The sequence below is a fragment of the Babylonia areolata genome, chromosome 27 (genome assembly GCF_041734735.1).
Source record: "Babylonia areolata isolate BAREFJ2019XMU chromosome 27, ASM4173473v1, whole genome shotgun sequence".
In the NCBI taxonomy this organism is placed as follows: Eukaryota; Metazoa; Mollusca; class Gastropoda; order Neogastropoda; family Buccinidae; genus Babylonia; species Babylonia areolata.
The window spans coordinates 29,502,225-29,514,724 of record NC_134902.1 but is presented as its reverse complement, the minus strand read 5'-3'; the positions used below and the strand labels follow the sequence as shown (position 1 = coordinate 29,514,724).

The following is a 12,500-nucleotide window of genomic DNA, read 5'->3' as shown; positions in this document are numbered from 1 at the left end:
CAATGACATGATTGAAATGAAACAGGAACGTGGGCCAATGAAGGGACGGGCCAAGAACCGCAGTGACCCCGCGACCTGGCGGCGCGCGACTTACGTCACGTACTATATTTGACTCTTGGCGGACCGGACTCAGCACTGAGTCAACGTTCCCACGATGGATGGTCATGAGGGCGTGCAAGTTCACACACACACACACACACACACACACACATATATATATATATAACACCCACACACACAGAGATATATATATAGAGAGAGAGACAGACAGACAGACAGACATAGAAGGAGAGAGTCGTGTGCACGAACGCGTGCCTGAATGTACATATGTGCGCATACGGTGTGTATGCGTGTTGTGTGTGTGTGAGTGTGTGCGTGTTGTGTGTGTGTGAGTGTTTGTGCGTGTGAGTGTGTGCGTCTGTGTGAGTGTGTGCGTGTTCAGTGTGTGTGTGTGTGAGTGTGTGCGTGTTGTGTGAGTGTGTGTGTGTGTGTGTGTGTGCGTGCTGTGTGTCTGTGTGTGTTTGTGCGTGTGAGTGTGTGCGTCTGTGTGTGCGTGTTGTGTGTGTGTGTGTGTGAGTGTGTACGTCTGTGTGTGTGTGTGTGTGTCTTTTACTGTGTGTTGGTGCGTGCGAGCACGCTCGTGCATCGAAGGACCACCAGTGCTGTGACTTTTCCTTTGAAACGTAACGCCCCAGGCGGGCACGGCCACTGAAAGACCGTAGGTCATCGACGACAAGCACCGTCACCAATCATGCCCGCAGTGCGACTTGGTCCGACTGACGAGTGATGGTGGCGGAGAGATGGCCCAGTATTGGTGAGCCAAACCAGAACAGCGATCGAGTGTCCTTGATTTCAAGCCCTTGCACGGACAAGGGATTTTGACTCCCCTCTTTATTGGAACTTCATTGATGGTCGGGGTGCTAGTCTTTCTGGTTAGACGATAAACCGATGTCCCACTGTGCCACAGACAGGGTGTCAGGGGTCACGCGGTCAAGTGTAACAGTTCTTGAGTTTGCGGTGTTGTGAAGCGAAGCTCTGCTTCATTGGGGGAAAGTGGGGTCTGGGGGGGCAGAGGTCGTCATATTTCTGCAATTGAGGTCTCGCACCTTGCTGCACTTGAGGTCTACTTGTTGTGGGTTGTCAGTGAGTGGGTTATAGGCACGTTGGGCCGACTGCAGGGTCCTCCCGGACATTGGGAGGTTTGGCAAGAGAGGGGGAAAGAGAGAGACAGGCAGACAGAGAAACAAAAATAAACAGAAACAGAGATAGAAAGATGTCATAAATCGAACAGAAACAGAGACAGAACGAATATAATGATAGGAGTGATAGCATTGAAATATGAATGGTATATTAATGACTGAAATGATTTTGGAACATGTTTATTTAATAAAAAAAAATAAAATAAAATAAATGAAATAAAGAAATCTTGGACTCTTTCAACATTTAGGTGTTTTTGTTTTTGTTTATTCGTTCACTTTTAAGTTATCACAAAACTAGCCTGTGTAACACATTTTCCGAAATAGATAAACCACACACACACACTGTCGTTGTTGTCTTTTTGTTGTGGTTTTCAAATGTTTTCCTTTAAACGTTAACGGTTTTCGTGCGGTGAATCCGACGGGTTTTTATACTCTTGTCCCTGGTTATACTCGTCAGTTAGCAGGTCCGGTTAGCCTATTCCCGTTTCGCCTACCCTTTGATCGCACCGGCACCTTCAGTGTTTTCTTTACAGTTTGAGTTTGTGTCCCGTGTCGCCTACACACCGTTCACGTTTCGCATACTCAGCTTATCTGTCTCTGTCTGTCTGTTCGTCTCTCTCTCTCTCTCTGTTTCTGTCTGTCTCTCTCCCTTACACACACACACACACACACACACACACACACACACCGAACAACTGAGAACAAAGGCAAACTGGGAATTGGCAAATCGGGAGATCACTGGCGCACAAGGACGACAGTGCACGTGAAGACCGACAGCTTCCGTGACAGCCGTGCTGTAAATTATCGCACTGCCTTGAGGAAATCTTTATGGGGCGGCGGGGACTGACGGTCGCATAATGACCTCACCGCACAGCTGTTGCCTCCCCTGGGGATAAAACTCCACGTGCCTGCACAGCCGTCAATAGTGCGCGCGGTTCACGTGCTCGTTTCCCAGGGATAGCGAACGATCGACATGACCTTCTCAATAACATGTCTGTCAGTATTTTTTTAAATTTTAATTTAAAAACATGTATATCCGTCTGTGTGTTGAAATGTGCGTCTCTAGTAGCCTTTTTGATAATGACGACGACGACGACGATGGTGATGATGATGGCACGTTCATAGTGATCACATTAACAACAACAGTGATAATGATGATGAAAATGTTAATGGTGATGATGATCCTCTTCCTCCTCCTCCTGCTTCTGCTCCTCCTCCTCCTCCTCATCACCATCATCATCACCACCACCATCATAATCATCATCATCATCATCACCACCACTATCATCACCAGTATCAACATCATCATCGTCATTATCATCATCATCATCATCATCACCACCACCACCATCATAATCATCATCGACATCATCATCATCACCACCGTCACCACCATCATCATCATCATCACCATGACCATCATCATCAAACTGACAGGGGGAGGGGATCCGAGACGAGTGGGTGAAGGAACTCACACACGATGAAAGGATGATCAATATTTTACCCTGCTCACCTCTCTCTCAAAAGCAACGAAGCCTTCCCCCCTCTCTCTCTCTCTCTCTCGCTCTCTCTGTCTGTCTCTCTCTTGCTTGTTTTCTTGCTGTTACCTTCTCACTCTCTCTGACTCTCTCTTTTCCTTACTTTCCTCCCTTTCCATCCCATCTATCTCTCTCTCTGTCTCTCTCGCTCTCTCTTGCTCTCTCACTTCCTTGTGTTTGCCTCCCCTCTCACCTTCCCCCCACCCCCTCTTTCCCTCTTGTTCTTATTGTGTTGCATATCAGACTCATGATAACCTTTGACCTCTTATTATATTCCCCCATTTTTGTTATCTCTCCTTCGTTTCTTTTGTTAAGAATATTATCGCCCTTCCTCCGACTGTAGCCGCCATCCTGTCATTGTCATGTTTCATTATTTTCCTATGACTCAAAAAGAATTATTGGGAATAAACTCATTGTTCATTGTTCTCTTTTTCCTTGTTCGTCTCCCCTTACACCCCACCCCCTCTCTCTCCCTTGCTTGCCCCCCCCCCCCATACCCCCCACAGCCCTTTCCCCCAACCTTCCACTCCCTCTTACTGTCTTAATTCCCTTGCTGTTTGATCATCCCGAAATCCCCCCACCCCGATTCCTTTTTCGCTTCCTCCCTCTTTCTCTTTGAGGCTCTTTCCCTAGCTTCTCTGTCTGTCTCTCTGTCTCTGTCTCTCTCCATCCGCCTCTCTGTGTCTCTATCTCTGCTCTCTCTCTCTCTCTCCCTCTGTGTCTGTCTGTCTGTCTCTCTCTCCATCCGCCTCTCTGTGTCTCCATCTCCGCTCTCTCTCTCTGTCACTCTCTCTCTCTCTCTCCCTCTGTGTCTCTGTCTGTCTATCTCTCTCTTCTCTTCTCTTTCATTTTTGTGTGTCCTAAATATCCGCCAGAATTATGTTTCAGAGTTCATAAATGTTAATGACAATGCATTGCTTCCTGTTCTACAAAACCCACGTGTTACCTCCCAGAGAAATCTTGCTATGTATACTTATTACGATTTAAAATTCAGAGACGAATTTACACAATGAATGAACTGGTATAACTATAAACATGATAAGTACAAACATACTATGTATTTTTCATCCAGTTAAGGTTACTCATGTACAATACGGACTTTTTTTTTGTGGTCTTTTTTCTTTTTTCTTTCTGCATGTTGATTTGCCCCATTGTGTATGTGCCGGTGGCCTTCACAATTAAACCTTTGTCAGTGTCAGTTTCAGTGTCAGTGTGTGTGTGTGTTTCTCTCTCCCCTTCTCTCTCTCTTTCTCCCTACCTTCCTCCCTCCCTCTTCACCGCTCTCTCTCCCCCTTTCTCACGCTCTGTCCCTCACACCCCCTCAACCCCCCCCCCCCCCCCCACACACACACACACCCTCTCTCTCTCTCTTTCTCTCTCACCCTCTGTCCATATCTCTGCGCGAACGTTGACAAAATGATGGTATCAGCGGTATCCGACTGTGCCGAACTGGCATGGAGACAAACACTGACACTCATGTGGGAACGGACAGTGGTATCGCACGGCATAAAGACCTCGAAACTGTATACATCGGGTGTGCCCCCAACAAGGGCTGCCTTTGTGTAGGGGACTCATTCGGAGCGTGCTCTGTGTGTGTGTGTGTGTGTGTGTGTGTGTGTGTGTGTGTGTGTGTGTGTGTGTGTGTGTGTGTGTGTGTGTGTGTGTGATCCCTCCCGCCATCTCGCTTTTTTCTTCAAAAAAGAGACGATGCTTTTTATATTTTGAGAGGCTTTCCAAATAAAGTCACGGCCCAGGAGAATACAGTGAATGTCTGTTATTGCCACCACTCAGAATGCGCGCACGAACACGAGCGCCCGCCCCCGCGCACGCACCCACGCACACAGGGAGAGAGAGAGAGGGGGTGTGGGGAGACAGAGAGGGAGGGAAAACAAGGTAAGGGAGGGAAGAAAGACTGCGATGCTTTTGAGAGAGGTGAGCAAGGCAAAATATTCAGCGTGCCTTCATCGTGTGAGAGTTCATTTCAGCAAATCGGTTTCACACATCGCTTATTTATCATCATTGTTGTCTTATTTAGTTATTTATTATTATTATTATCATTATTATTTATTATTATTATTATCATTACTACTACCCTTTTTTATATCATAATTATTATTTATTTATTTAATTATGTAAGCTTATCTATTATTTATTAACTTTTTTTTCTCAAGGCCTGACTAAGCGCGTTGGGTTACGCTGCTGGTCAGGCATCTGCTTGGCAGATGTGGTGTAGCGTATATGGATTTGTCCGAACGCAGTGACGCCTCCTTGAGCTTCTGAAACTGAAACTGAAACATCGCTGGAACCGAAGACGGAAGAAACCTCAGCCCCCTCTGTTTGTTTTTCTCCCCCAGAAGACGCGGCGCTGCAGTCATCCTTCGACGATACGGACAATCATGACACTTCTTCCCTCCTCACCCCTCCAATTCACCACCGCACCCTCGCTACCACCACTGCCGCCATCACCACCAATCGTGATAACCAGGGCGCCTTTCAGCCCGCAATGTCCGATACTAGGTGAGGTTCCTGATTAAATGTTATGTGTTGCACCTATTTGTTACATTTTCATGGTTTGTGGGACCAGAAAGGTAAAAAGCAAGGTGATGGCACGTTAGTGTAGTGACTGAACCCACATCAAAACGGAGTAAAATAACGTACAAATAAGTGTGAAATCTACTGAAAATTGGTTACATCAAGGGAAGAAGACAAAAATGACTGCAGGATTCTTCAAAGACAAAAAACTAAAGTTTATAAAAACCTTTTGGGTGGTAGTTGAATCCTCTTTGTTTTGACACGACGTTTCGGACCATGGGCCCGTTGTCAAGTGTTGAGAAGAGGACAGTGTGAATAGGAAAGCCTATGTGAGGAAAGGGTGATGACATCTCACTACTTTCTGTTTTGATGGGCCATGCACACTAAACACTTGCTGATCACCATTCAGTGCCATACGTACTCACACACACACACACACGCACGCACACACACGCACGCACGCACGCACGCACACACACACACACACACACACACACACACACACACACACAAAATTGCATACACATATATATTGCTTCTAAAAAGAGGGATAGGAGGTAAAGAAAGAATAAGGACAGAGAGATCAAGGCAGAAGGGCCCAGGCGCTAGACGTCAGTGACTCTGACGTTCAATCCACGTTACATCTACTAACAGCAGAATTGTTTTATACATGCACAAAAATTGCCGGTGAAAAAGGTTCCTGAATGTACGATGCTAAAATAGGACTTTACCATGTCGTGTTCTTAGTACTGTACTTTGGTAATGCCCTGGCGTAACATCCTATATATAGTGAGCTTTGTGTTTGGCTGTTTCCGTATGTATTGTCATGCAAACATGAGGTACATCATATACAACATTCGACTTGACTCTCATAATCCACTTTAAAGTAGGTAAAATGCCTTCTTAAAAGTTACCTTCATTTCAAAACGTCGATGGAGTTTCTTTCATGTTTCGGTCGATCGCTTTTATGTGATGTCACAGGTTTTACTTCAGGGACCTATTTTAACAGCAATTTTCGTACATAAATCTATGAAAGGATGTTGTAACCATTTTCAGTGGTGTTCGACTCTGGTTTGAGGGCTGTTGAACTCAGTATGAGTTATGTTTACACATAAACATGCAACGTCACTTATAACTTTTTTTTCTTTCCTTTCCGCAGTGTATGATGTACTATCTTCCTGATATGGCCCTGTGTAGGACTATAAATAACAATGTCCAGTGTCGTCGTATTTGTATCGCATCGTGCTGTGTTGTCGAGGATGAATTTTGCTAAATATCCAGTCATTGTGTTGTACTGTATTGTATTTTGTCATATTGTACTGAGTTGTATCGCATTGTTTTATATTGTATTGAATTGTATTGTCCCGCGAACTGCAGCTCTTCCCCAGTACTGCCGAGGGCCTTGGAAAAGGACATCCTGGACAAGCTTTTGGACCAGCAGCAAGTCCGGGCCCTCGCCAGCCGCCTCGCCACGACCCCTCCCGGCCAGCTTGGGCCGGGCCCTGCGGTCGGCGCCGTGTTGCGTTCTGTGCACATTATGGGCCTCTCGCCTGCCTTCGCGGCTGGTACGTCCCGCGCTCAACTCGTTTGGTTGATCGCTTGGTTGGTTGGTTGGTTGGTTGGCTGGTGGTTGGTCGGTTGGGTAAATGGTTGGTTGGTTGATTGGTTTGTTGTCTGGTCAGTTATTTGTTTGGCTGGTTGGTTGGTTGGATGGCTGGTTGGTTGGTCGGTTGGGTAACTGCTTGGTTGGTTGATTGGTTAGTTGTCTGGTCAGTTGTTTGTTTGGCTGGTTGGTTGGTTGGATGGCTGGTGGGTTGGTCGGTTGGGTAAATGTTTGGTTGGTTGATTGGTTAGTTGTCTGGTCAGTTGTTTGTTTGGCTGGTTGGTTGGTTGGATGGCTGGTGGGTTGGTCGGTTGGGTAAATGTTTGGTTGGTTGGTTGGTTGACTGGTAAGCGGAGGATAACTTGTTGGCTGGTTGGTTGGTTGGCACATTGACTGGGTGGTTGGTGCTTGAGCAAGTTATATGGTTGGCGATTGTTGGTTTTATTGGTTTCTTTCCTTGTGGGACGATCGTTTGTCCTCTGGTGTGTCGCGTTCTGGAGACCCTCCATTGATAGATCCATGGATGAAGATAAAGCCTATAGTGTGGCTGTGTGTATGGGTGGGATGGGGGTGGCACACGGCCTATATGTGAGTGTTTTTGGTAGTGTATTTGACATGGTTTGTGTGTGTGTGTGTGGTTCAGGTGAGTGTGTTTGATATGGTTTATGTGTGAACGGTTTTGGTGGTTGTGTTTTACACGATTTATGTGCGAGTGTTTCTGGTGAGTGTGTTTGATATTGTTTATGGGTTTTGGCGAGTATGTTTCACATTGTTTATGTGTGTGAGTGTGGTTAGGTTGAGTGTGTTTGACGCGGTTTATGTGTGAGTGTTTTTTTTAAGGACACTGTTTACGTGTGAAATTTACGGGTTCTTATATGGTGTATTATGCTCGCGCGCGCTTGTGTGTGTGTGTGTGTGTGTGTGTGTGTGTGTGTGTGTGTGTTTTGTTTGTTTGTGTGTATGGTTGGGGACTCCTGTTGTCCTGTGGGTTTTATGAGCAAGATGATGATTTTATAGTAATCGCAAATTGTTTGTCTGTATCTGTTCATGTATCCTGAGACTTTGACTTTACTGATGTTATATGTCTTTGGTTTTCATCTGTGTATATTATTTGATAATTAAAAAAAAAAAAAAAATTAAAAGGAGGCAAGTTTCAGACACCTCAGCACAAATTTTTGCATTCTACTTCTAGTGCTGCGTCACATGTACCGGGTCAAGGTCAAGGTCATGTCACGGGGTCAGCACGCGCAGTCCGTGCCTGAGGCGGCCCGCAGAGTCAGACGTGAAGCCGATGAGGACGTGGAGGCGGAGGTCAGTGTCAGTCAGACGATCAAAGAAAAAGGCACAATTGAACGCTTGTTTTCACATGGAGACGTACACTCTCTCTGTCTCTGTCTCTAACTCTCTCTCTCACGCTTGCACGCACACATATATAATCGTACACTCACGCTATAGTCTGTCTCGAACTGTATTGCATTGTTACTGTATTGCATTGCATGGCATTTCTTTTTGTCTTGGACTCCGACCTGCAGTCACGAAATAATCCCAAGCTTGTCGTTGCCGAAGTTGGTTTTTTGTTGTTGGGTAGGGTTTTTTTGTTGTGTGTGTGTGTGTGTGTGTGTGTGTGTGTGTGTGTGTTGTTGTTTTTTTCCCCCCAATAGTTTGTTTACTGACCGCCGTGTGTTGTCGTGCTTCTCGAATGGAAACGTTTACTACTGTCATTGTCATCTCACCCCTCCCCCTTTGCCGGCAGATCTTAAACGCGCACAAGGACGAGGACGGTGTGGTGACTCTGGACTTCTTCCTGAAGACGAAGGAGGGTGAGGTGGTTGCCATGGAGACGGCCTTCCAGACGTTGCAGTCGCTGAGTGCGGAGGAGATGAGCGCCTTGTTGGATCTGCCGGTCCGTTCGTCTGGCGATTTTTTTCTTCTTCCTTCAACTGCTGCTGCTGCTGCTATTACTCCTGCTTCTGCCATTACTGCTGCTGCGTCTACAACAACAACTATCACTACTACTATTACTACTACTACTACCACTGCTACTACTGCTGCCGCTGCTGCGTCTACAACAGCAACTACTACTACTATTGCTGCTGCAGCTGCTGCAGTTACTACTGCTATTACTCCTGCTTCTGCTACTACTGCTGCTGCTGCTGCGTCTACAACAACAACTACTATTACTATTGCTGCTGCAGCTGCTGCAGTTACTACTGCTATTACTCCTGCTTCTGCTACTACTGCTGCTGCTGCTGCGTCTACAACAACTACTATTACTACTATTGCTGCTGCAGCTGCTGCAGTTACTACTGCTATTACTCCTGCTTCTGCTACTACTGCTGCTGCTGCTGCGTCTACAACAACTACTATTACTACTATTGCTGCTGCAGCTGCTGCAGTTACTACTGCTATTACTCCTGCTTCTGCTACTACTGCTGCTGCTGCTGCGTCTACAACAACTACTATTACTACTATTGCTGCTGCAGCTGCTGCAGTTACTACTGCTATTACTCCTGCTTCTGCTACTACTGCTGCTGCTGCTGCGTCTACAACAACAACTATTACTACTACTACTAGTACTGCTGCTGCTCTGCTGCTGCTGCTAATGATAATAATAATAATGACGATGATGATTATTATTAGTATTAATATTCTTGTTGTTGTTATATTAATTCATGTATTGACCACTTTCGAGTATCTCTAAGCCCTTTGCATTGAGGCGTCACTCAAACACAAACCAAACAAGAACACACACACACACACACACACACACACACACACACACTTGCACAACGTACTTGTTCCACGTCACTCTCTCTCTCTCTCTCTGTTTATAAATGGATAGATAGAAAGACAGATAGATAGATATTACACTTGCACACTATGGCGTTCTGTGTATATATATATATATATATATATAGAGAGAGAGAGAGAGAGAGAGAGAGAGAGAGAGAGAGAGAGATTGCACTTGCGCACTATCGCGCTTTTTTTTTTTTACGAAAGTAAATTTTCATCCCCGAAAATACGGAAGTTTTCATAATAACGATGAAAATCATTGTCGCCAAGATTTGGAGGAAAGATATTTGAATGAAAATGGATCGAGAACTAAAAAGATACTAAAACTACAATTGACACAGACTGACTGACAACACAAAACATGTTTCAGGTGATTTCTGGTATCGAGGCGGTGACGAGAGCTGCAACGGCAGGCATCATGTTCACCAAGGATGTGACGCCATCGATGACGTCACCGATGCCGTCACAGACTGTACTCTCCCAGACGGCGCTGGACAGGAGCAAAAGGGCCGTGGACTCGGACACTGGTGTGAAGACAGCGGTCACCAGTGTGTCCTCTTCCTCCTCTTCCCCCTCTTTCACCTCCTCCTCCTCCTCAGCCTTCCACACCATGCCAGAACAGTCAGATGTCGGACATTTGACAGTAGTGCCATCGTCCTCTGACGTTCCAGAGTCTGGTACTCTGATGACGTCAGATTCCATGTCTTCCAAGAGTCTGCTGTCGGGAGCGTCTTCCCCATCAGAAAGCGCCAAGTCGTCGTTTTTATCATCATCATCACCGGAAATATCTCAGTCATTGTCCCATCAAATAGAGTCATTTTCAGAAAGAACCGAGTCTTTGTTTCAGTCACAACCTTTCCCAGAAAGAACTCGGTTAGCGTCAGAGTCATTTTCAGAAACAGTTCAATTATCGCTTCAACCTCAATCATTTTCAGAAAGCACTGGGTTGATGTCTTCCCCGCAATCGTTTTCAGAAAGTGTTCCAGCGTCCCTGCCATTTTCAGAAACAACTCAATCATCGCTTCAGCCTCAATCATTTTCAGAAAGCACTAGTTTGATGCCTTCCCCACAATCGTTTTCAGAAAGTGCTCCATCGTCGCAGCCGTTATCAGAAACAACTCTGGCATCCTTTCCATCACAGATTCCATCTTCCTCTGCTGGTTCTGAAGAAAGAGAATTGAGTTCCCTGTCCCCCAGTTATTCTGAGCACGTGACGGAAGCGTCACAGCTGTTTTCAACTCCTTCCCTCTATCCTAGTTCACTGCTTTCTAAGGACTCACCGCTTGTCTCCTCTGTTGCTACTCATACAATCAGTTCAGTAGACTCGACATTGTCCGACATTTTAATGACGTCGTCAGAATCGGTGTACATGTCTTCGTCATGGTTTTCGTCATTATCGCCGAGTTTCTCAGACAGTGTACATACCATGCCGTCATCAGTGAGGACCCGCTCTGACGTCAGCACAGCAGGGACCAGTGTGGAGAGCTACATGGTGTCTCAGGGTGACCAGACTGTGTCATCCATACAGGTCATCAGTAGTCCTGTCGGGACACGTCATTCGACGTCCGTGGGTCTTGACCAAACATCGAGTGTTCTTGACAGAAACAGTTTTTCACTGGACAGTATACCTCAGTCACACCGTCCGAGCAGCGACCTTCCAGTGCCTTCCAGCCGTTGGCCTGTTGTGTCTCCTTCAGCCGATGAGTTGTCTTCTCTTCCTCCCCTCCCCTCCGCCTCTTTGTTGTCAACGCCATCCATTCCAGATGTCTCGTCAGTCGTCGTGTCGTCGGCGTTTAGTGGACCAATCAAAAGCTCTCCAGTTTCGTCACTGGACCAGTCGACAGTTTACCAGTCTGTGTCTTTTTCCGACGTCCAGCCAAGTGTGTCAATGTTTTCAAGCGTGTCACGGTCATCTAGCGCTATGTCGCGCAATGATGTGTCACCCGCGTCAAGCATTGCCAGTGTACTGTCTTCTCCGTTGACGTCACAGTTTTCCAGTGAGTACATTCCACAAGGGACGGCATCCACACTGACGTCAATCAGCGTCACGGGGTACATGACGTCTGTGGAGGCCACGTCTGCTGGCGTCCCTCTATCTGATGTCATTTCACCGTCACTCCTCTCTGCGTCAGGCAGCCTTCACGTGTCGTCACCTCTACCCTCCACCGACCTCGGGTTATGGGTGACTTCGTCAGAACTGGATTTTTCAAGTGCCTTCAGCATAGCAGCGACACCATTACTTTCAAGTCCTTTTAGCGTGACATCGATGACATTATTTTCTAGTGATTTTAGCACAACGTCTGCACCAGTGTTTTCTAGTGGTTTTAGCATAACATCGCCACCAGTACTTTCTAGTGATTTTAGCATAATATCGACACCAGTATTTTCTAATGCTTTTAGCATAATATCGACACTAGTATTTTCTAATGGTTTTAGCATAGCATCGACACCAGTATTTTCTAATGGTCTTAGCATAGCATCGACACCAGCAGAAAGTGTGTTCAGCACCCAGTCAACATCAGTGCTTACAAGTCAGGCGACAGCTGGAAGCGTGTCCTTGACACTCAGCATATCGTCAGCATCGCCAGCCATTGATTCCAGACTTCAGTCGTCTGTTACTGCACACCACTCTGCCTTCCATACACCGCTTTGGCCTTCAACTTTGTCCTCAGATTTTTCGGACCTGAGCTTTGCTTCGTCTTTGGACTCTGGAATTGTTCCATCTTCTCAACATCCTTCAGCATTTGTTACTGTTGCTACAAGTTTGGTTTCATCGGGTTATTTAGAAACTCCTCTCCTTACGCGTTCTTCAGAGACTGGGACAAGTCTTGCTTC

At 46.2% G+C, this 12,500-nt stretch overlaps 1 protein-coding gene across 1 annotated transcript in view; it reads left to right on the top strand.

Moving 5' to 3' along the window:
- The window catches only part of LOC143301053 (uncharacterized), a 52,055-nt gene that overhangs the window by 9,687 nt on the left and 29,868 nt on the right, over positions 1 to 12,500 (top strand). The window contains exons 5-9 of the mRNA XM_076615058.1: positions 5,092 to 5,254; positions 6,647 to 6,834; positions 8,065 to 8,183; positions 8,626 to 8,775; positions 10,036 to 12,500. The exon at positions 10,036 to 12,500 is cut by the window's right edge and continues 1,778 nt beyond it. Of these exons, the coding sequence (XP_076471173.1) occupies positions 5,092 to 5,254; positions 6,647 to 6,834; positions 8,065 to 8,183; positions 8,626 to 8,775; positions 10,036 to 12,500 (3,085 nt within the window). The remainder of the gene's footprint in view (positions 1 to 5,091; positions 5,255 to 6,646; positions 6,835 to 8,064; positions 8,184 to 8,625; positions 8,776 to 10,035) is intronic.